Raw genomic sequence first — 23,589 nt, 5'->3', positions numbered from 1 at the left:
GGGTTGGACTGGATGGCCCAAGAGGTCTCTTCCAACTCTATGATTCTATAACAGACCTAATATGATGTGACTGATTTAATTATGTATTAATTCAATATTATGATCAGAATATAGATTGCAGAAGAAGACAGTTATGGACAGCTATGAAAAAGCTAAACCATGTGGTGAAATACAAAGATATACAACTGAACATTAAAGTTCGGATTATCCATGTCATTGTATTTTCCTTCCCTATGCTTGAATGTGAGAGCTGGAAGGTAAATAAAGGTGACAGAAAGTTAATCAACTCTTTTGAGAAGGTTCTGCAAATACAGTGGATGGTTAAAAAGGCACACAGAAGATTCCTAAAATAATTTATTTATTAATTTTTAGCCCACCTTTCTCCCATGGGTGGGATTCAAAGCAGTGTACAGTGGTTAAAAGCAGCAAAAATTATATAACATAAAAAATCAACAAAAAACATCATATAACCGAATAAATAGATTACATACTACATAAACCATATAAATCAAGCCTGAACTCTCCCTAGAAGCTAAGATGAGTAAATTGAGGCTCTGGTACTTCAGCTGAACCATGGGAAGGCATGATTCACTAGAAAACACAATAATGTATAAGAAAGGGAGGTCAAATTTCAAGTAGATAGACTCAATCAAGGAGGTTACAGCCCTGAGTTTGCAGGATCTGGGCAGAACTATTGAAAATTGAAGTGTCTTATTCACAGCGTCGCCACAAGTATAGGCAGTCCTGAAACACATTGTTTGCAGAGTGCACAGACCACTTCAATACTACTAATATATTCAACATCTTCAGTATGCTCGGTGCATTCAGCAAACAACTATTTAAACTTCAATGGATTTTTGATCAAGTTTTAAAATATAATCTGAAATTCCTATATCTCTATTCCGTAAAATGTTTAACCATTTCTCCTTGTTTTTGAGCTCCAGATTGCAACACTGATGCAGTTATAGGCTACGACAAAAGAAAACGTTTGAGTCCCATATGTGTTCCTAAACTTTTATTAGATTGCAGCTTTAATTGGCTCCTTACACAAAGAGTAGCACATATCATTTATCTAAACTTGCAATCCATAAAGCACAAAAGTAAACAGTGAAAACACAATTTGCCTTTTATGTTTTCAAACTGTCAGCTTTAAAAGCATTCCATTTACTGTGAAAATGAGGCTGCCCACGTGATGGTTGAAACAAGGGCAAGAAGACCAGCATGTGATGCACTTTTTGACCAGTACTTGACAATCAAAGTTGCCAGGCAAATTAGAAGTACTCACCTTGATTCTTGTACTTTATCTGATAAAAACATGGGATATCTCTAAAAATCTGTTTTAGTAATTGTGATTAATATTGATGATAAATTAGGTTTCCGTGAATGTATTTGTTTAATTTACATCCCAGTTTTCTCATGGGATCCAAGACCAAGGTATGATCTTTTGGGAGCACAATACAATTAAAGCCACCTGTGCTAGTGACATTCTAACTTTACATTTGGCAATAAATCCCATAAACTAATATACATTATGTAAATAAAACATTTTAATGTATTTTGCATTCAGTTATTGTTGTTGGGGGACCTTGACTCCTACCATTTTGAATTCAATTGTTTCTTAGGAATTTTGTGCTAATATATGAAAAAGCTGAGGGAAATAGCTTGGGGTGGTAGTTTGAGTTGTCAGCTTTGACTCCAGGAGACAAGGGTTCAAATTCTGGTTCAGCATGGAAACCCACTGGTAGTCTTGGGCAAGCCATAACCCTAGAGGAAGGCAGCGGCATGCTTCTTTTGATTTAAGTCTTGAAGTTGACTTCAAGGAATATAAAAAAGTGCTTTAAATCAGTAAGACTTTCGTTGTTTAAGTAGTCATAGGCAAAAACCTGAGAAAATTGAGGTGTCCACTGAGAATACACAAGGTGAAAAGTGTAGATCAGAAAAAAGGGCTTTTACATAACTATTCTTAAAAAATGTCAAGTAGACCAATGACTAGTGTATATTCATTCATCTCTTTTTCAGGTTCTGCTTGGTAATGGATTGGGTATTGCTTATATGATAACTTTTTCGACCACAATATAATTTCTTATACACAGGGCCAGGGCAAAATGTACAATCAGAATGTCCTTCCTAAATTTAGAAATTGCAGCCAATCACTTGTCTATTGAAATCCTACAAATTATTTAGTAGTGTATTGTTTTGTTTCTTTATTCAGTGTCCCAACTCTCAGAAATGTAGGCCTTCCCGAGGACCAGGCTTTAGAAGTTTGTTTTCAAGGGATATGTACACCCTAACAGATACTTCCAAAGTTGTGGCTTCTGATACTAGGCCTGAACTTTGAGACATTTAGTGTTTTGAATACAAAGCTTGAGTAACAAGAACAAGGGTCACATTAAAAGATATAATTGTTTACTTTGCAATTAGTGTTTCAGATACATTTCACAATGTGATTCAGTTGGTGCTAAAGAGAGGGATGATATTTATAACTTGAGATTTGATCATACTAAAATTGTCATTTTTGACTGCACAGAGCATTATTTTCAGTGCTTTGAAATCATTACAAATTTAGGCAAGAGATTTTTAATTTCTTATGGTTTACATTCATATTCACTAAGTCTGTCTCCTGATAGTAGATAGTATTTTCTCAATAGCTGTTGTCTGATATGACTATAACAGAGAATGCACATACAAAAAACATGTGGGAATGGGACCAAAAGCATTTATATTTAGAATGGCAGCCAGTCAGCTATACTTTGATCAAATTATGTTCCATTCATTTCCCTCCCTTCAGACATAAGTGTTTAAGTATTGAGCATACTCTGTTGTTTTTGATTTGACTGAGTGATTATTTTCCTTAAATTTCCCCTGCTAGAAGTCTTTCCCTTGTTTTATAGTGTAATTCTGTTGATTTCCCCAACTGTGGTGGTACTTACATCTTCTGAAAAATTGACATTTGGTGTAGGGTTCTGCATGTCTCTGTCGCTGTCTCTCTCTCTCTCTCTCTCTCTCTCTCTCTCTATATATATATATATATATATATAAGTTTTTTTTATACTGCCTTTCTAGGCAACAAGCTCACTCAGGGCAATTCAAAAATAAGATATACACTTAAAAATAAAAGATAAAAAATATTCCACTCCAATCCACAACATTGTTTTTCAGCTAATGTGAATTTGAATTTAGCAGTGAACCTGTGATTATTTTCTTCCTCCAGAGGTGACAGACACAAATGTTTCTCCTTCGCAAAACAAGGACCCCACCCCAGAAGAAGAAGAGGCTGCTCTTAAACTTCAAGCTGCCTGGCGAGGAACTTATGTCAGACTAATAATGAATGGCCGAAAACCAGGTTGGGATTCTCCACCCTCATTTTGGCCATCATGCATTAATAATAGATATTTTATATAAGACCATTATTTTGTCTGTTTGTTATTTTCAAGCATTCTTAGAGGAAGAGGATGGGAGAACTTGCTAAAAAGGGAAGTGAGAATTTTCTGATAAATGTAAGGCTGGGTTAGGGGGGCTCTGATCACTAGAGTTGCAATTTGGTTGAAGGGTATGATGCTTCAGAAGTGATTTTTCTTTTTTTTTAAAAAAAATATCATTGTGCAGATTCCTCCCCCACCCCCCAATAAAACCACCATACTTGTTCTACAGGGCTGGGAAACCAAGTGGTAACACAGGTCCTAGGGCCCTCCACACAGTCATATAACCCAGAATTTCAAGGCAGAATAACCTACACTATCTATTTTGAACTGGAATATCTGAGTCCACACTGCCGTATATCCCAATTAAAAGCAGATAATGTGGGATTTTATTCAGCTGTCTGGAAGGGGCCCCAGTCATTTAAACTCCCTGATATTGGGTCTATAGTCAGGATACTAAGGTGTAGATCACCTTACATTACCCTCGCTTTTAAATAAAATGGGATCAGTTTGATGTCTGTAGCAATAGTTTATGATTTGTTTTTGTGTCAGGGGCGACTTGAGGAACTGCAAGTCGCTTCTGGTGTGAGAGAATTGGCATCTGCAAGGACATTGCCCAGGGGATGCCGGGATGTTTGATCTTTTACCATACTTGTGGGAGGCTTATTTCATGTCCCCGCATGAGGAGCTGGAGCAGACAGAGGGAGTTCATCCACGCTTTCCCCAGATTCAAACCCCCAACCTGTCGGTCTTCAGTCCTGCCGGCACAAGGGTTTAACCCCTTGCACCACCAGGGGCTCCATCATTTATGATCATATGTACCCTTGCAATCACCAGGGTTTTTCACTTTTGTACAACCTTGCTATCACCTTTGTATTTGGCATTATTTTAGAAGCATGGCTTTTAAATTAATTTTTACTTCTGTGTTCCTCATGCATATTTTAGAAACATTTTACAATATCATCTAAGAAAAGCAATGTATTTGGGTAAAATTAACACATTGGGTCAGAATTTAAAGAATGATACAACCCTTCTTCCCAAATTACATGCCCAGAACCTGCTCCAGAGGAATGAGCTGGTTTTTGAGTTGTGCAAAAGGCTGCAAGGAGGAGGGGGTGGAAATAAAATGGCATTGTGAAGTCACACCACTTAAATGGCACTCTCCGTTTTGTTATTCTCCTGTTGGCATAGCTATATTGTGCCTATAAGCATGTGCTAGTTTTTTGTAATAAAAGCAACAAGGAGTCCAGAGGCACTTTGGGACTCACACATATAATACAGCATGAGGTTTATGTGATATAGCCGGCCTTATTGAATACATGAAGTATTATCATCTGGAATATTTATACATTGCAATTGTTGGTTACAGTGGGAGAGTTTAGGCAGTGATGTCAGAGGAAAATTAAATGCCGATTTTTTTGACAATGACAAGTTATTAACACTGCTGCAATAACGCAAACTACTTGTCACCGATAAGCCAACTTGAACTTGACTTCTCTTCACTTTATTTCTTAATTAGTTGCTCTCCACCAAGGCGCTCCGAGCGACTTACAATCTAAAATAGCATTTACACAATATAAAAACATTTACACAATATAAAAACTTAAACATGTTGTGTCAAGAGACATGATTACCCTGTCTCAGACATCTGATGATATACTGGAATTTCCTAATGATTTATACCTCAGCAGTCTTTCAAACTAGCAGCAGAATATTCACTTAAATAGTGACGGGAATCTTGGAGCTTCAAATCTTTGTCCACTGGTTTTTCAGTATCATTATTTCTGATGGCAGAAGAATATTGCCAGAGAAGACCACATAGATAGCATTGTAAGACAAACACATAGACACATCAGCAATGCTGTAGATCACATCATTAGGTCCTATAATTGTACTGTAAAGAGTTCCAGCTTCCTAATTGCAAGGATCTTACATTTACTTCCCATGGTAACATATAGAAAAGAAGAAACAAAATTACTGATGGGCTCCCAAGTGCTTACTGATTATTTTTGTTATTATTATTGTCATTGCTAGTGATTCTTTTGTTGTAGGTTAAAGAACTGTCGATAAATGAGCACAAGCAAGCACCCAGAATATTATATTTTACACTTTATATATTTAGGAAAAATAGTATATTGATTATCTATTAGTAACCTATTTATTGATTGATTTTTAGGCACAAAGGCGAATGCTAGAGTCAAAGATACACTCCAGAAATTGTGGGCACTAATTGAGCCAAATTTTGAACTATGTTCTTTGACATTTTTGAGGTAACATGCGCTGTAATGCTACATATAATGCTTTTGTGATGCCACATATAAAATCCCCCTTTTACTTCAGAAAAGGATGTTTTCTTTCTTTTCCAGCCAGATTTGCATAGATGGCAGGAGAAGTATTACTGGGCCAGATATGGTCCAAAGGCACTGCAATGCATAGTTGCAATCTGAGGAACATTTTTACCCTATGACATTCTCCCTGCTGGATAAGAACACAAAGAGATCTACTTAGGTCCCAGTTGTTGTTCATAGTAATATGCAGACAATATTCTTGCTTGCATAGACATACACATGGATTTTCTGTGTAGCAGAAATGCATGTTGTTCCCATTTGCTCACAAAATTGGATCTTTACTATAGGTGTTTCTGTCACAAATAGTCTGTCCTTTAGTGAAAAATATCATATAATCATAGAATAATATAGTTGGAAGAGACCATATGAGCCATCTATTCCAATCCCCTGCCATGCAGGAAAAGCACAAAGTACCCATGTTGTTTGTTTGCTTGGAAACCACCTGTTTATGTTTCCCTTATATAAACTGGAGCCAGCTTAAACCATGTGCAGGCTATTCCCGGGTTATGAACAAGATAAGTTCTGTAGGTTTGTTCTTAAACAGACACATTTTAAGTGTAAGTCCAGCCCATTTTTTGTTTAGTTTGGATAGCATAGAGAAGAACTAACACCCCAGTAATATTTGTTTTGCGGTATCTGCCTCTGTTCAGAAGATGTCACACCACTTTCTGTCCCTATGACAGTTGGATTTTGAAAGTTTTGAGTTGTCATGGAAACAAGGATTAGCAACAAAGCTTCAATTGAGATCCCCCCCTTCCCATGATAGCTCTTAGAGTAGATTTCCTCTCACTTCCTGTTGTTCCACCCCTGTGTAACGTGAATTCAGATGTTTGTAACTTGGGGACTGCCTGTATTGAAAATTGTGTTAATAAATACTTGTGTTTTGTTGCTCACAGAGATATGTTTAAAAGTAAATGCAAATCAATAGAAAAATATCGTTGCTATGAAGATGAATGGACTAAGACATCTTTTGCTGATTATACAGTTACATATGCGGATCAGCCTCCAAATTTTTGGTTTGTGATCTTCAGGTGAATTTCTTTATATATAAACTTTATTTTACATTTAATTATTTTCATATTCTGAACTTGTTTAAATTCTTGTTTAATTTCTTCTATATTTATTGCCATGATAGAGGAATCTCTTCATGTCCATCTTCTACAGTGAAAAATGTGCCGCTCATCTATTCCTTTAAATTCCTTTTACAGATTGTTTTTTTTTTCATTTTCTTTGTTTCTCTAAATTAACACAGATTAGAAAAAGCCGGTTTCATTCACATCTACCTTAAAATATTTTTTTTGCAATTCTGTCTTAGGGAAGTATTTTATGTTCCTGAAGATATGTCCATAGTGCCAAAGTTCTATTCAGCCATACCTACCTGCGTGCTGCACGTTGTCAACAATGACACATTGGAAGAAATACCAAAGATCTTTCTCAGGGTTACACCACATCTTTATACAAAGAATAAGGTGAGAAGCATGAGCATCATAAATGTAATGCTTTTTATTGAGCATTCCACAAAAATCTTTTGATCAGTAATAGAGTTCCAAAATTGATAAGTTATTTTTTTAACCTGAAATTTGAGATGTAAGAGTTTAAATCAAATTGCTGTTCCCAACTAGAGTAGAGCCAGTGAGTGTGTGCTTAGTCACTTTTCAGGCACATTCTACTGACTTGGTGAGTTGATTCTTATTGGGACTAGAAGCTGGATCTTGGACAAATAGACAAAGACATGTCAATTGTTAGATAAATCCTTTTGGGGGGAATCTTGTGCATACGTATTGGAAAAGTGGTATCTGTAACTTTGAGGAAATAATTTTTTTAAGCAAATCAAAGGCTGGTTAAAGGACAAGTAGTTAGAACTAAACTATGTTTGTTTGTAGCCAATTCTTATCTCATGCTTCTGAGGTATGAACTAACACTCATATGGTTGCACAGTGGTTATATTGATGGAACTGGCAACAGGATTTAAGCCAATGTGAAATCATCACTCTTGTAGAAGTCCAGTTATGTAACCATCAACCGAACTGTCTATTATACCCTTCTCTGAATACTGACACTGTGTAAACAGTTTTTTTATCTGCCACTGTGCTGCTTATTGTTTCCATGTGCAATTGGGGAGGAACAGTTGCTGTTTCTTCAGACCCAGGGAATAAAGTGTTTGGAATGATGAAGATACTGGCAAATAGTTAATGTGCAGCTGCATAGCTGGTATCCTGTTGTTTGGTCTCAAGCAGATTAGACCCATTGAATCAATTGCACTAAACCCAACTGAAGTTTTGCTGTAACTGGCAACAGGATTTGAGCCAATGTGAAATAATTACTCTTGTAGAAGTCCAGTTATGTAATCATGAACTGAACCTGTCTGTTATATAGTGGCTTAAAAAGTGCAACTACATCTGTAAAAGACGTTGTACATGTGTATAATATCAACAAAATTAGACCAAATAATTTGATGGAGTGGCAACACAGACTATTATTGTAACGTATAGCACAAACTGTATTTATTTGTAAATACAAATAAATGTAACCAGTCAAGTCACTCAAAAATGAGACCTTATAAGTTAGCCTAGCTAACTAATCTATTATTTAAATAAATAAATAAATAATTCATGTGTGTTTCATTTAACGAGAAGAGTGGAAAAGCCAAGGGTTTATAATGAAAAGGGTGTGCTATTTATATATTATTTGCCTTTCACAAGGCTGGAAGTAGTCTGAACATATAACAGAAATGTTGAATTCTTATTCTTTAGAATAAGAATTCAAATATCCTCAAAATAACAGTTATAAGTCTGCTTTTTGAAAAAGCTTTTTGTGAATCCCATTATACTCCATAATTATAAGCCAGTTTCCAGATTCATTTCTGAACAAGGGGGGCATGATCACATCTCATTTCCACAGGGTCCTAGGTGACAAAAGCAGCTTTGGTCTTTGGTAAACAGACTACTGCGGAAGCTGACCACAGTATTTGTGTTCTTACTGGATGTGTTGGGTTTTGAGCAGTTTTGAATATTTCTGGGCTGCCTCTGTGAATATGTGTTTGGAGATACATTTTGGTATTATGACTCCATGCTTTATTGAGAATGCAAACTCATAATATTGTGGTGGGGATTCATGTTCAACTCTATGACCTTTCCCTTGGGAATCCCTTATTTATTTATTTATTTATTTATTTCGAGATTTTATATACCGACCCTCTCACCTTCAAAGAGGGATTCGGACCGGTTCTATGCCCCCCCCCCCCAATACTATTTAACATGTGTCTGAAGCTGTTGAAAAAGGATACCAGGGTTTTGAGATGCATTTCTACCAAAACCTGAAAACATTCAACTCACCCTATTTCAGTGTAAATCTGGTAATCTGCTTTGGTTCTAAACCAGTTCCTTGCGCCAGTACTAGTTTGGATGAAGATGAATATATTGAAACTTAATTCAGAGAAAATCAAAGTACTCCTGGTTGGCTGAAAGATATACCAGGAAATAGATATTCATCCGACTCTGGATGGTTGAGCATCATCTTAAAACAGCTTTGAGCCCAAGAATAACCCAGAGTTCATATTCCATTTTTTTATTCCCAAAGATTCCTGATCCTTTATACATACAAAATATAATATATTTGCTGTTTATAAATAGATAGCATGACTGTCAATTCACCATGTTCACAATGTGTGCTCAGCAGTTCCTGAACTATGTTCCCCCAACCCTAGGGTTCTGCAAAAACATTTAAAATAGGGGCTCTGCAAAAACATTTAAAATATTTTTTAAAATCCATGCCAGAGTGTGAAGATCTTATTGAAATCCAATGTACCTCCACTTTAAAAATGAAATTTGAATTTGTGCCATTGAACAACCTTTTGAGTATGACTGATAAGACCTATACCCATCTGTCAGTAGCCGGAAATGCTCTTTTAACAGTGTTCCCCTTCATAGCCTCCTATTTGATGTGAACTAGGCTTTTCAGCTTATGCTTACACCAAAAATAAATTTAAGAGCAGGTTGGATGGCACCCCAGATTTACATATTCAGCTGTCAGACATAATGTTCCGCTTCAAAACTATTTTAAGTGAAAGAAAGAAACAAACAGTTTTATTCATCACTTTAGGTGTGAATCCAATATTTTTTTGTGCCAAAATAAATGTTTGTAGTTATATCCAATAATTTTTCGTGCAAAAATAAAGAGTTTTGGTCATAATTTAAAAGGTTTCCTCTCCCCCACCCCAAACCTATTATGTTAGAAATAGAAATAGATGAGAGAAAGAAGAACATTGTGTGTTCACAATGTTTAGGGACAGAGTTAAACATCTTCTGAGGGGTTCTACGACCAAAAACATTTGGGAACTGCTGGTATAATTCACAACTCAATATTAAAAATATGAGTACTGGCATTCTGTTGAGCAGTTACATTATATGCATACATAGTTACATTTTGATAACTATCTGTAATGTAGAATTTATATTTTAATGAATGTACATTACATATAACAGAAGTATTGGCTAAAGAGGCAGCAGTGGTATCAGATAGTGGGCAATATCAAAAAGATAGCCTTTTTGGTATGTTGATATCATATACAGAACATTCAGTTGAAATGACACTGCTATTACATATCTACAGTATTCTGAAATTATGAGAACTACTAGCAAGATGTTTCAAGATTGCTACAAAACATCGTCAGTGTATAGAATTTACTTTGTGAACTTGTTTCCCAAACTGGATATTATATGGCTTTCTTAATGGAGTTATTCTTAATTCTTTTTACGTATTGTGGGATAATAGTTTTGCATATGGTGACCTAGCAGCAGGTATGTTTTTCTTCATTAATATATTTCTCCATGCTTTTGTATATGAATTACCACGTTGAATATGAAGTTTTCTTTTTTTTTTCTTTTTTTACAAAATTCATTGTTTTGTTACAGAAAGGATATACTTTTATGGCTGAAGTTCATACTGGAGAATCACCTGTGATGGCAGGAAAGTGGAAGCTTCGGCTTATAGGTTCTGGCAGCCCCCTTCCAATTCTATCTCGAGAGGCTGTGAACAATTTGTATTCCATTAAAGAAGTTAAGGACTATTATGTGCCAAATGATAAACATATAATATTCAGGTACATTTTATTTATTTATTTATTTGTTTGTTTGTTTATTTAGAGCATTTATATCCCATCCTTCTCACCCCTGAAAAGGGACTCTTACAATAAGCAACCATTAGATGCCAAACAATACATTAAAATACACAGTTACAATTAAAAGAGCAATTAAAAACAATTATAAAAATTCAGTGTAAAATTGGGGAAGTGGCTTAGATATCTACACATACTTTTAAAGTGTGTGCTTGCACATATTACTTTAGACATAGAGTATGTTGATGCATTGGTGATAAATAATGTATTTATCAGGGGATTTTAAAAAGTAAGAAATACTAGGAAATGATATAGAGAAATATTCCTTGTGGAATACAGTGTAACTTCTGCCTATTACATTGGAAAACAACCCAATCAGCTGAAGATTATGACAAACACTGGAAAATTGATGGTTTAACTGTAATTTGCCAGTACCTTTGAATGTATAACATATGATGTAAAATACAAGCTGTATTTATTAGTAAATAAGATAATACACAACCCCCAGATTTTCATCAACAGACAAAAATAAGACAATAATAAACTAGTCTTAGCATTGCATATGGGTTTTAGTCTTTGAAATCAATATGATCCAAAAGGGAGTCCAAGTCTGACTACAAGCTGACCAGAAATGTTGAGTGGTTCTCTCTAAAGTGATTCCAATTCATTTTGAATCACTTACCCTACATTTCTGCTTTGAGGTATGGATTTGTTTGAAGTTCAGATAACAGTCAGGAAACGTTTAGAGAGACTGAAACGGGCATAAAAATTAAATACTATATTTAGGTATATAAGCATTCAGAACACACTGTGAGAAGAGGCTGAAGTTACAATTCACTTCCCAGTTTTTTTTTAAAAAAAGTCTTTCAAAAACTGCATTCTTTTGAATTGCCGAATGTAATGGTATCTAACTCAGTTAGTAACCAGTTGTGATATTTTTCTTTTTCAGATATTCAGTAAAAGTCACAATGCCACTCATTGCTACTGTCCAGGTTCAGACCTCTAAACCAGATACAATAGTTAAACTACAGGTTCTGGATTCTGAGGAAGAAATGGTGAATTCTGTTGGAAAGGGGCATGTTGTCATTCCAGCATTTCATTTCATATCTTCTGAAAGGCCTTCAAGTAGTTTTTGTAAGCTTTATTTGTTGCATGTTGGGTTATGACTGTTTCATTCTAGGGAACATAAAACCTGCCATTAGATTTGAATGTATACCTATGTTTTGTTTTACCCAGATATACTCATATATAAGTCGGCCTAAGTATAAGTCAAAGGCAGGTTTTGGAGTTATGGATTTTTATGTGACCTATGGAAAAGTCTAGTCATTCTGTGGAGAAGAGAAATCACCAATGCTGCCTCAGGGGCAGTTGTCCCTGGCCTCTGCTGCTATTTCCCCACCCAGGCAATCAAAAAGATCAAAAGCACCATGATGGGTTCTCTTGGAATAGGTCAAACTCTTGCCTTTCACCAGTCACAGAGAAGGGAATGGTTCCTTTTTTTGAGAAGAGTTAAAGTATAGTACTTACACTATAGTACTTATATGGATAAGCTGACCCAAGGTTTGGGGGCAGTTTTTTAAACTAACATTTCTACACTTATATAGAAACATATAGGGTAATTCCTTGTTACTATATGTTTGCTGCTACACCCATGGTAGATAATCATAGATAATCTGACTTGTAATGTCTATAGTGAGCTTCCTAAATATAAAGCCAGATCATGGAGTCAACATTCATTCCCAAAAGCATATATATCCTGAAATGACATAGATATTCACAATCCAGCACAGCAAAACGTTGTAGGATGCTGTTATTAACCACAGAGAGACTTGTCACCTCCCTCTCCAGCCTTCTGTGCCTTTCCACCAAAAGATTTTAAGGGAGCTGATGGTGCTGGAAGTCACAGTAGGAAGAAAGGATCACAAAAATCACCTCTGCTCCTTTTACACTGGCCAAAGTCTCCCAAGTTTCTCAAAGAGTGTTCCCAAACCTGAAGGGAAGTGTGGATCCAACAGATAGTATTGAGTACTGCCAGAGAAAAGACACCTTGATGATAATTCAGTGACCTTCTTCAGTAGAATTATTCTCAGGTACTAAAAAGCTAACAAATTAACTCTAGTAACCACACATATTTTAATTGTTTCATTATCTTTTGCAAAGTGCAATCTTTCATTTATTGGTGCTATCTTTTGTCTTCACCCCCACTGACCAATAAAAGGCACACATACATTGAATAGATACCTGTTCAGAATTATTTGTCTCATCTGTAATATGCCAAATTGACTTATTTGTCCATCTTTCCTCTTTTGGAAAGAGTTATCTTAGATACTGTATATACAGGCAATCCTGGGGATAGAGGCAAGATAGGATATGTAGGTTTGTTGGTTGGGCAAAGGCACCCAAGAGGTGGCCAATGAGTTCCCTCCCTGTGAGCGAAACACACTACTTCCTCCTTTGCATCATTTGGAATTAGGCAATTTGCATAACTTGGATGCTTCCTGTACTCATGTATAAGTCGACCTCATTTATTGAAGTCAAGAACAGATTTTGGGACCCAAATTATGATAAGATCCACACATGTCAAGGGACATTCTGCAGAGAGGGAAAAACAGCAGTGCTGCCTCAGGGAGTCAGCTACCCTTAGTCACCGCCACCACCATTTTCTTGCCTAGACATTCAAAAGAAGCTACTTGGCAGTGGAGAGAGCAAAGAGCATCAGTACTTGCATCCAAAATAATAAGCACCAGTCATTAAAGTAGTTGCATTTTCCACAGCAACAGCAAGTAAAGGTGGAGTAGTTCAAAATACTCCCAAAAAGGAGACTGAAGTTATCACATCTAAGAAAAAAGGTTCTCTGGCAACTCAGAAAAATGTCAAGTCTTCATCAAAGACATCACAGGAAGGTCCAGTTCAAACAGAAGAAGAAACTATAATTGTACCTGTTATTGAGGAAAGTGTAAATCAGCAGGTGAGATATTTTAAAGAAATGTTTGGAAAAGTTTTGAGAAAATATAATGAAGAGTTTCTGCTAAAGTGTTTCCTTCTAGAATAAATAACTCATCCTACAGCTTCTGTATTTGCACAGCAGAGTATAGAATCAAGTGCATGAATCTCAGTATATACATAGAGTTTTATCCTTCTATCCTTCTGTTGGACATTCATTCGTTGGATGGCACGGAGAAGAAAACCATAGTGAATAATCCAAATCTCACAAAGATACTCTAAAATCTCACAACAGTTTATCAGATTTTTGTCATGCTTTTGCTAAAAGTCTTACAAAAGAATGTTTCTCAAGATGGGTTGCAACATTTCATGGGTATGATGGGCTTAATGCTTAAAGACTATTATGTATAGGAAGCAGAATGCAAGGTAGAGAGAGAAAGAGGTGAAGAAACTTGTGCAGTGAATTAGAGGAAGTCCCTTCTTCAGTTTTTAAACTATCAATGTAGAAAGCTTGAAAGAAATAATGTCCACAGTAACAACACATAGGATTTATTTCCGTATTTCTTTGTAGACAGTTTTGGGATCCCAACACTACTCCCTATGCTTGTGGTCCTTGTAAATCCCATCATGACATTTTTGCCAATTTCTTCCCATAATTGTATGTATTTCCAAATAAATCAGCATTTAAAGAAATCAATTCTCTCTCTCTCTCTCTCTCTCTCTCTCTCTCACACACACACACACACACACACACATATATATCTTTTTAATATATTTCAGCCATGTTTGAAACTGCCCAACAACTCCCTTGAAACTTTCAGAAGATACTGTCCAGAGGACTGCTATTTAAAGATTAAGATGAATGGGGCCCAATCTGGTTATTTCTTACAGATTCACAACTAGATTCTTGAAATATCTCGACTTTTCCCTCTCTTTCATTCCCTTTTTCCTCCAATTAAAGGAATCCAACTCGGGTACCAAAAGGATGATCACTAAAATCATGTTACTAATATACCATAATGAACTCTACTTATGAAATAATAATATATTCCATTTGGAATTTTCAGCCTCACAAATACATTATACAAGCTTCAGTATTGCATAATAGTTGGCCACTTACAGAGAGTCAAATGGTATTCGTTCAAGCATTGAAAGAATTAGAAAAAAATGAAATCAAAGGTAAGTCAATGTCTTATAATTTTAAAATTGCTTATTAAATAAAAACTAAGTTCAGTAAGATAAACTCTTTTGTACCATTTAAGAGAGGAAAGTGCAATATTATTTTGATTTTTTTTTTTGTGGGGTTTTTTGGCAATTGAATGTTTGCCTTATATGTTGGATACCCCTGTGGCTGGATTTTGAGCACAAACCTTCCAAGGTGTCAAAAAACTGGACGTTGGTTTTTTGGTTTTGTCCAATGTCCAAAAACCTGGACATTGGTTTCCTTCTGTTCTGTCTGTCGCTGTATTGTCTATCCAGGTATTGAATGTTTGCTGTGTATGTGTACTGTGATCCGCCCTGAGTCCCCTTGGGGAGATAGGGCAAAATATAAAGTGTTATTATTAAACCCCCCTGAGTCAATTCAGGGAGGTATGGTGGTATACAAATAAAGATGATGAAGATGATGATGATGATTATGGCTGCATAATAGAGAAATTTCCACTATCAGAACTATGTTAGCAATTCATTTCTTGTTTACTTGTTTTCCTGTCGTAGTTAACTGCGAATCGCACATTATGGTATTCCTGCGCCAGCGCAGGCCAACTTCGGAACCTTCTAGAAGCTTAAAATTAATGTATCCCCCTCAGGCCCCACCTCCCCCTCTCAAGTATATAAGCCCCAACGAAGGGCCAGCCTCCATTCCTCTTTTTTCCGCTGATAGTAGGCTATCAACTAGAGAACCTTTGATATAGATCTTCTGGCTTTTTTTAACTTGGACTGGATATCTGACGACGAGACACTCTTATTTCCCCCTCACTTCGGACAGGACTTCGTCTCTTCTTTCGCCTTCTCCCATCGTGGTGCAGTCATGGCTACAACTTCTTTCAAGAAGTGCACGGCATGCCCGAATGTCCTCCCAGACACAGACGGACATGTTCTCTGCCTTGCATGCCTCGGAGAGGGGCATCTATCCCAACCCTGTGGGATTTGTGCCGCTTTTACGCCGCAGACGCGTAAAAACAGGGAGCTGCGGCTCAAGGCTGCCCTATATGAAAGGGCCTTACTACCGCCGCCACCCGCTGCCAGACCACCACCAACAGGGGAGCCCTCTGCCTTACCTGACTTGACGAGGCCAGATCCATCAGGCCTGAAAAAGAAGGCCAAGAAGAAGGCCTCTCAAGATGGCCGCGCCGAGGATGCACAGCCTAAGCCTTCTTCTAAAAAGGCGGGAAGGCCCTCTGGCATCGCTCCCCCAAAGATACAGAGAGCGATTGCGCTCCCTCTGCCGGCAGGCACTGAGGGAGCACAGGAAGGACGCCCGGCCCCGATCCTCAACCAGGCCTCGCCGAGACCGGAGAGCATCTCGGGGCTCGGATCGGGGCCTGCTCCTGCTCCCATGACATCGCCGAGATCGGCAATGGAGCCGGAGGCAGCGCGCTCGAGGCAGACGACTCCCATCCCGGCATCCACCTCGATGCGCGCCGAGCTCGAGTCCCCCGGTGTCGAGAGGCCTGCGTCCTCAGGGGGCGTGGCCTCTCCGCAACAGACGGACGCCCCTCCTACAGAAGGGGCGGGGGAGCGCGAAGTGTTGCTGGCTGCAGTGAGGGGCCCCTCCCCTCTTCCAGCTGATGAGAGCCTCTTCCCCAGACCGACAGCACCGGTACCGTCGACATCGGGAGGAAGGCGCAGAAGAGGAGCGAGATCGCGGTCCCCATCGCGCCGCAGCCGGGGTCCCAGAGCTTCCCGGCATCGGCGCTCCTCGAGGGGAAGATCCAGGCCAGGATCACCATCCTCCTCGGCAGGTTCTTCCTCCTCCTCCTCCTCCTCTTCATCCTCCTCCTCTTCTAGGGGCTCTAGAAGATCGCGCCGCTCCAGACGCCCCCACTCGACCCCTGTTCAATGGGGCCCGTATGGACCTGGACCTTATGCTCACCCAGGCTTCTGGCAAATGGGACCACAGGGGCAATTCATGTTCCCCCAACATCCCACCCCTCCTTTTGCCCCGCTTCCCAGAATGGATGCTATCCAGGGAATTCAGCAGAGGGGATATGGGACCTCAACAACTGTTTTTCCCATGCCGGCCTCTACGCCTGCTACAGGAGTGCGTCCTTCCCTGAGTGGACTTGGACAATCTAACTGTACTGAGCAAAATAATTGTGTTGAACAACCTTGTGTTGAACAGACTTCTAATTGTGTTGACCGTAACTGTGTAGACCTATCTAATTGTGCTGTACAGAACAATGGTGATAATGCTGTTGGGACACTTGCCCTTGCTAACCCTGAGCCACCCTGCACCCCACAGATATCTCAGGGGATGGTCATGCCCACAGGAGAACGTAGCACTAATGAGTTAGAGGACTCAGATTCCTCTGCAGACTCACAAGAATTACAACAGACCCAGGCAGCGTCTGATACGACAGCTCTGCCTCCAGATTTCAACAAATTTTCATCCTTGGTGGATAGGATGATCAAGGCATTAGACATCCCAGCCCCAAGGGTGCCAGAGCATGTAGAGGACCCCATGTTCCCTTCGGACGAACAAAATGTCCCATCCTCTACATCTTTGCCCATACTCCCGTATCTAATCAAGTTGGCCAAGATACTGGATACTTCACCGGCCACAGTGCCCGCTACACCTAGGAAGGTAGACTCCCTATATCGGATTGACTTGACAGCAGCCAAATGGGTGTCGAATCCCCCAAGGCCCAACACTGTTGTGGCAGAGGTGGTCAAGTCAAAGAAACCAAAAAGCACTCTTTCGGCCCCCCCTGATAGGGAGGGTAAGAAAATCGATTTGCTGGGAAAGAAAGCTCATTTAGCAGCGGGCCTGGTCACTCGTATGGCGCATTATGCAACATACATGAGTGGCTATCAGACCTTCCTCTGGTCTAAGATGCTCCCATTTTTGGACAAACTTCCTCCGGAGGAGCAGCGCTTTCCGAAAGCGCTGCAGTCTGAGGCCCTCTTGCTGTCGAAAATCCAGAAGGATTTCGCGAAACACCTGGCTGAGTCTGCGGGCCATTTATTCGCAACGGCAACGTCGATTAGAAGACATGCATGGCTGAGAGCAGCCAATCTCTCGGAAGAGGGCAAGGCTTTAGCGGAGGACCTTCTTCTTCTTGAGGAAGACCTCTTCAACCCCGAGACAGACGTCACCATTAAGGAAAAACAGGAGGTCAGGCAAGCTGCCAATAAATTTGGATATACCTGGCAGCCCTACCAGAACAGAAGTAGATGGCAACCACCGAACAATTATCGTAAGAATTATAACAACTCTTTTTCTGGGTCATTCAGGGGTCGGGGCTCCTCATCCCCTAGGTACCAGGGCAACAAGAGAAATACTTACCAATCCAAGACAAGATATCAGCCTTACCAGGGAAAACCAAAGGGTCAAGGGGCCTCCAGGAAGCGTCTTTGATGCTCCCGTTCCAGAGATTGCTCCTGTTCTGGCCCAAGGTGATTTGCCAGCAGAGAGTCCCGAAGAGTTAACTGTTAACCCGGATGGTCACGTTGGACCACCGTGTGGTTCTTCCCCTTCCCCTGTCTGGTTTGACAATAGGCTACAAGCCTTCCAATCCAAATGGAGAGAAATAACTACAGACAGATGGGTTTTGTCAATAGTTACACAGGGCTATTCCATTGAATTTAAGGAGACGCCTTCAGTTGGAACAGTTAAAGTCACCCCCCCTTCTCAAATTCTGTCTCAGGAAATCGAGACGCTTCTGAGTAAGGGTGCTATTTCGCAGGTTTACCCTTCAGAGTTTAATGCTTGTTTTTTCTCTAAATATTTTGTGATCTCCAAAAAAGGAGGTGGTTTCAGGGCTATACTGGACTTGAGAGAGCTGAATAAATCGATTTCACCGAAGAAATTTCGTATGGTGACTCTTTCTTCCCTGATGCCCCTTTTACCGGAAAATGCCTGGTTCGCGACCATAGATTTACGGGATGCCTATTTTCACTTGTCAATAGTGCCGCACCACCGTAGGTTTCTTGCCTTTATGGTGGGTGACACGGCATTTCGTTATAATGTACTCCCGTTTGGTTTAAGCACGCCCCCCCGGGTGTTTACCAAGTGTATGGCGGTGGTGGTAGCACACCTCCGTACACGCGGGATCGTGGTTTACCCGTATATTGATGACTGGATGATAGTTTCACGGTCAGCAGAAGAACTCCGGGGTCACGTCCACATTGTTCTGTGTCTTTTACAGTCACTTGGGTTGGTGGTCAACGTGGACAAGTCTTCCCTACAGCCTACGCGTGGGATCCTCTTCATCGGAGCCTTCCTGGATGCGATTACCCAGAGGGCATACCTACCGCCGGACAGGTTTGCCAGTTTGCAGTTGCAGGTCCGGGCTATACAGACTCTACTGGGTCACATGGCATCCACCACGGCGGTGACGCCTTTCTCACGTCTACGCATGCGTCCTCTCCAGTTCTGGTTTGGCACGGTATTCAATCCTCTTACGGATTCCCCACAGACCAGACTTATTTTACCACCGGAGGTCTGCCGCTCCTTAGAGTGGTGGACCCTGCCCCAATTTGTTTGTGTTGGCCTCCCTTTCCATATGCCGTACCCTACCAGAATAATCACGACGGATTCGTCGCTGACGGGATGGGGGGCTCATTCGCAAGGAGCCGTCGCTCACGGCAGGTGGTCTACAAGAGAAGCAGAGCTGCACATAAACATTCTAGAGTTACTAGCCGTAGAAAAGGCTCTAAAGTCATTTGAAGGATTAATACTGGGTCAAACAGTGCAAATACTGACAGACAACACAACAGTTATGTATTATTTGAACAAGCAGGGAGGAACCCACTCCCCACAGTTACTGGAACTCACACTACAAATCTGGGAATGGTGCATTCAGAGGGAAATATACCTCCAGGTCACACACCTCCCAGGACAGGAGAATTCCTTAGCGGACGCCCTCAGCAGGAACCCGCTAGGGAACCATGACTGGTCCCTCAACCACGAGGAACTACGGAGAGTTTTTCAATCTTGGGGATTCCCGGAGATAGATCTATTCGCGACCAGAGAGAATGCGAAGTGCGACAGGTTCTGTTCGCGCGGGAATCCCCAGGGGACACAGGGAGGATTAGGGGATGCGTTTCTCCACTATTGGGGGGGGCCCTCTCTTGTACGCCTTTCCCCCATTCCCGTTACTACTGAGGGTAATTGCGAAGCTACAGAGAGACCACTCTCATTGCATCATAGTGACCCCTTGGTGGCCTCGACAACAGTGGTTCGCCCCTCTTCTACAAATGTCGAGGGGACAGTTTTACAGATTCAGGAGCAGAGTAGACCTGCTAACCTCACAGAAGGGGCAGGTGCTGTATCCGGATGTACACTTGCTCAGGCTCACAGCATGGCTGGTAGGTCCACCTTATCAGGTTTAGATGTAGACCTTCCGCAGACGGTGGTGTCCATTATAGAAGCGGCTCACAGACCCTCCACGAAGAGATCTTACATTTTTAAATGGAGCAAATTTAGTAATTTTGCCAAATCAAAAAATTATGAACCGGAAGATGCCCCAGTTTCGGTAGTATTGGACTTCCTAGCTAATCTTTATGAGGCTGGCCTTTCAAATTCTTCTTTGAAGTGTTACCTGGCAGCCATTTCATGGTTCAGGAGAAAAAAGGGCCTGCCTTCGTGTTTTGCTGACCCGTTGGTCAAATGTTTCTTATGAGGCCTGCAAAATGTTAGACCTTCAATTGCACCAATTGCTCCGTCCTGGAGCTTGGAGCTGGTGCTTTCTAGTTTAATGAAACCCCCTTTTGAGCCTATGGCATCTGCAGAGTTAGGTCCAATGACTTGGAAGGTGGCATTCCTAGTGGCCATAACCTTGGCCAGACGAGCGAGTGAGTTATGTGCCTTGAGAGTGGATCCTCCTTATCTGAAGTTCCATAGTGATAAGGTGGTGTTGCGTACGGATGTGGCATTTTTACCTAAGGTGGCCACTAGATTTCACATCTCCCAAGAACTGATTTTACCAGCATTTTTCCAAAACCCTGAGACCCCCTTGGAAAGGGGATTGCATTGTCTGGATGTAAGGAGGGCTCTGGCCTTTTATGTACAGAGAACAGCTGAATTCAGGAAGTCCCCTAGACTCTTTGTAAAGTATCGCAGGGACACTAGAGGACATCCAGTTTCATCACAACGTTTCTCTGCCTGGATTGTATCCACAATTCGTACTTGTTACAGATTAGCTGGCAAAGATTTACCAGAACACGTCAGGGGCCACTCTACAAGAGCAGTGGCTGCTTCAGCTGCTTTCATGAAGGGTGTCCCTTTGGATGCTATTTGTAGAGCGGCTATTTGGGCCTCTCCCACTACCTTTGTCTCTCATTACAAGGTAGACAGGGTATCTAGGAGAGAGGCTAACTTTGGTAGAGCGGTGCTTTTTTCGGCGGTGGCATGACCCCACCAGCCAGAACCATAGCTCGCTAGTCTACCATAATGTGCGATTCGCAGTTAACTACGACAGGAAATGAAAGGTTGCTTACCTGTAACCGTCGTTTCCTGAGTAGTTACCTGCGAATTCGCACATACCCTCCCTCCTCCCCTCGGGTGTCATGCCACACCTTCTGTCTGCTTTGCGGCGGAAGAGGAATGGAGGCTGGCCCTTCGTTGGGGCTTATATACTCGAGAGGGGGAGGTGGGGCCTGAGGGGGATACATTAATTTTAAGCTTCTAGAAGGTTCCGAAGTTGGCCTGCGCTGGCGCAGGAATACCATAATGTGCGAATTCACAGGTAACTACTCAGGAAACCACGGTTACAGGTAAGCAACCTTTCATTCATAAATCACATGAATGCTTCCTGTAGAATATTTATATTGACATGTGGTAATGCGGCAAGGGAGTCTGACGCTTCTTATTCTAACTGCTACAGCACTCCCGTGTTGCACTGAACATTCTGGAAAGTTTTTGACTTTTGAGGAAAATATGGGGGATAAAACTGATAGGGAACTTCAACCCATATAGATAGAATTCCAGTTGCTCTCTTTTAGGACTCAAGGCATTGTGTCTTTCTTTTAAAACTCTTCATGGATATCATTTATTAAAATAACTTAGGCAAACTTTCAAACTTTCATCCAGAAAGAAGCTGCTAAGCGAAGTTGAAAATATTCCAAATATAAACTCAGTCATATTTTTTGTTATGTGATATTGCTGTCTAAAACAGGCATGGCCAAACTTTGTCCCTCCAGGCAGGCTGTTAGGAATTGTGGGAGTTGAAGTCCAAAACACCTGGAGGGCCATAGTTTCCCATTCCTGGTCTAAAGCATTCCCAAAACCTGCTTGTCACTTGTTGATTTCTACAAATCTCTCTAGTGTGAATGTTTTTTAAGGCTACTTCAGTTCTTCAATGATATAAGAAAGCAGTGCCATCTACAGTATGTTTGTATTCAGATTAGCTTGAAAGTGATATTCCATTAGTTGTTTTACCACCAATCACAAATTCTCTGGAAAATAGCCTCTTTATTAATAAACTTCCATAACTACACAAACAAGAAGGTTCTGATCAGGCTTTTATGAAGAAAAGCCTGATCAGCTTTTCTTCATATGAAGCTTGGGAAAATGGATTGGATCAAAAACCAGGAATATTCATTTCCAGCAGGGGCCCCTGATGGCAAACTTTCTCCATAGCACTGTGCATCTACATCAGATTATAAGGATTCTTTAAATACCTACATATATTTCAAATGAACTGTTATAGTTCTGCATCACAATGATTTTGTCTTTTTACATTTTTGGATAGCTTAAAACATGTATGTCAGCTTAAACCTTTATTTTAATGGGTTTAAAAATACTGGTGGAAGCTGTTTCAGAGTCTCAGAAGTTAACATAGTGGTCATGAACCATTAAAGCCTGACTTTAAGGGTTGGCAGAAAATATGACACTGGAGGTGGAAAGATGAGCATATTAATATTGGCAGTAATAATCTCTGCAGTTTTGTTTCCTAAGAGAAAGTGCAAAGAAACAACACTGACAGGCAGCAGCAGCAGCAACTATGCACATTAAGAAGCTTAATTCAACCCAATTTTCATCCCAACCATAGAACCTTTCCTAGTGGTTCAATGATGTTATCCAATGCTATCTAAAGACTAGTGGCTTCATTCATTCACGGGGATGTGTTTAGGGGTTTGTGTAGATGCTTTCCTGGTTGCTACAGTTCCACTTGTGCCCTTCTTTTCTTCCTTGTACTTTCTCCCTTACCTCCCTTATGCTGCTAGACTTTGATCTGGGACTTGAAAGAGTATACTAACACCTATGTCTCAAGATAGCAGGACACATTCTTTGTGTGCCTGCTCTATTGGGGGGTCTGGGCCATCACTCAGTCTAATACTGCTTTGACTGGCTTCCACAAATCATACAATTATGCAATACACTACATAGACTAAGGGAAATAAGTGGCAAAAAAATATTCTCAAGCATCATTTACAATCAGTTGTCCTTCCTCTGCCTCCTGATGACTTGTTGCTGTCTTCATTCATTTTTAGCACCAGTTACCCATAGAGAGCATGTTAATGCATGCATTGATCTTCAGAATTTCATAATGTACAACGTACAATTTACAGTGCCAACATGAGTTAGCATGACAACATA

General features: G+C 40.2%; 1 protein-coding gene across 1 annotated transcript in view; it reads left to right on the top strand.

Annotated features, from left to right (window-relative positions):
• The window catches only part of ADGB (androglobin), a 98,268-nt gene that overhangs the window by 57,448 nt on the left and 17,231 nt on the right, over nt 1-23,589 (top strand). The window contains exons 22-29 of the mRNA XM_060753518.2: nt 3,212-3,343; nt 5,596-5,689; nt 6,664-6,798; nt 7,083-7,236; nt 10,681-10,868; nt 11,833-12,017; nt 13,658-13,851; nt 14,894-15,005. Of these exons, the coding sequence (XP_060609501.2) occupies nt 3,212-3,343; nt 5,596-5,689; nt 6,664-6,798; nt 7,083-7,236; nt 10,681-10,868; nt 11,833-12,017; nt 13,658-13,851; nt 14,894-15,005 (1,194 nt within the window). The remainder of the gene's footprint in view (nt 1-3,211; nt 3,344-5,595; nt 5,690-6,663; nt 6,799-7,082; nt 7,237-10,680; nt 10,869-11,832; nt 12,018-13,657; nt 13,852-14,893; nt 15,006-23,589) is intronic.

The sequence above is a fragment of the Anolis sagrei genome, chromosome 1, assembly GCF_037176765.1.
Source record: "Anolis sagrei isolate rAnoSag1 chromosome 1, rAnoSag1.mat, whole genome shotgun sequence".
Lineage (NCBI taxonomy): Eukaryota > Metazoa > Chordata > Lepidosauria > Squamata > Dactyloidae > Anolis > Anolis sagrei.
Note: the sequence above shows the minus strand (reverse complement) of the source record. Positions and strands in the feature narration are given on the sequence as shown.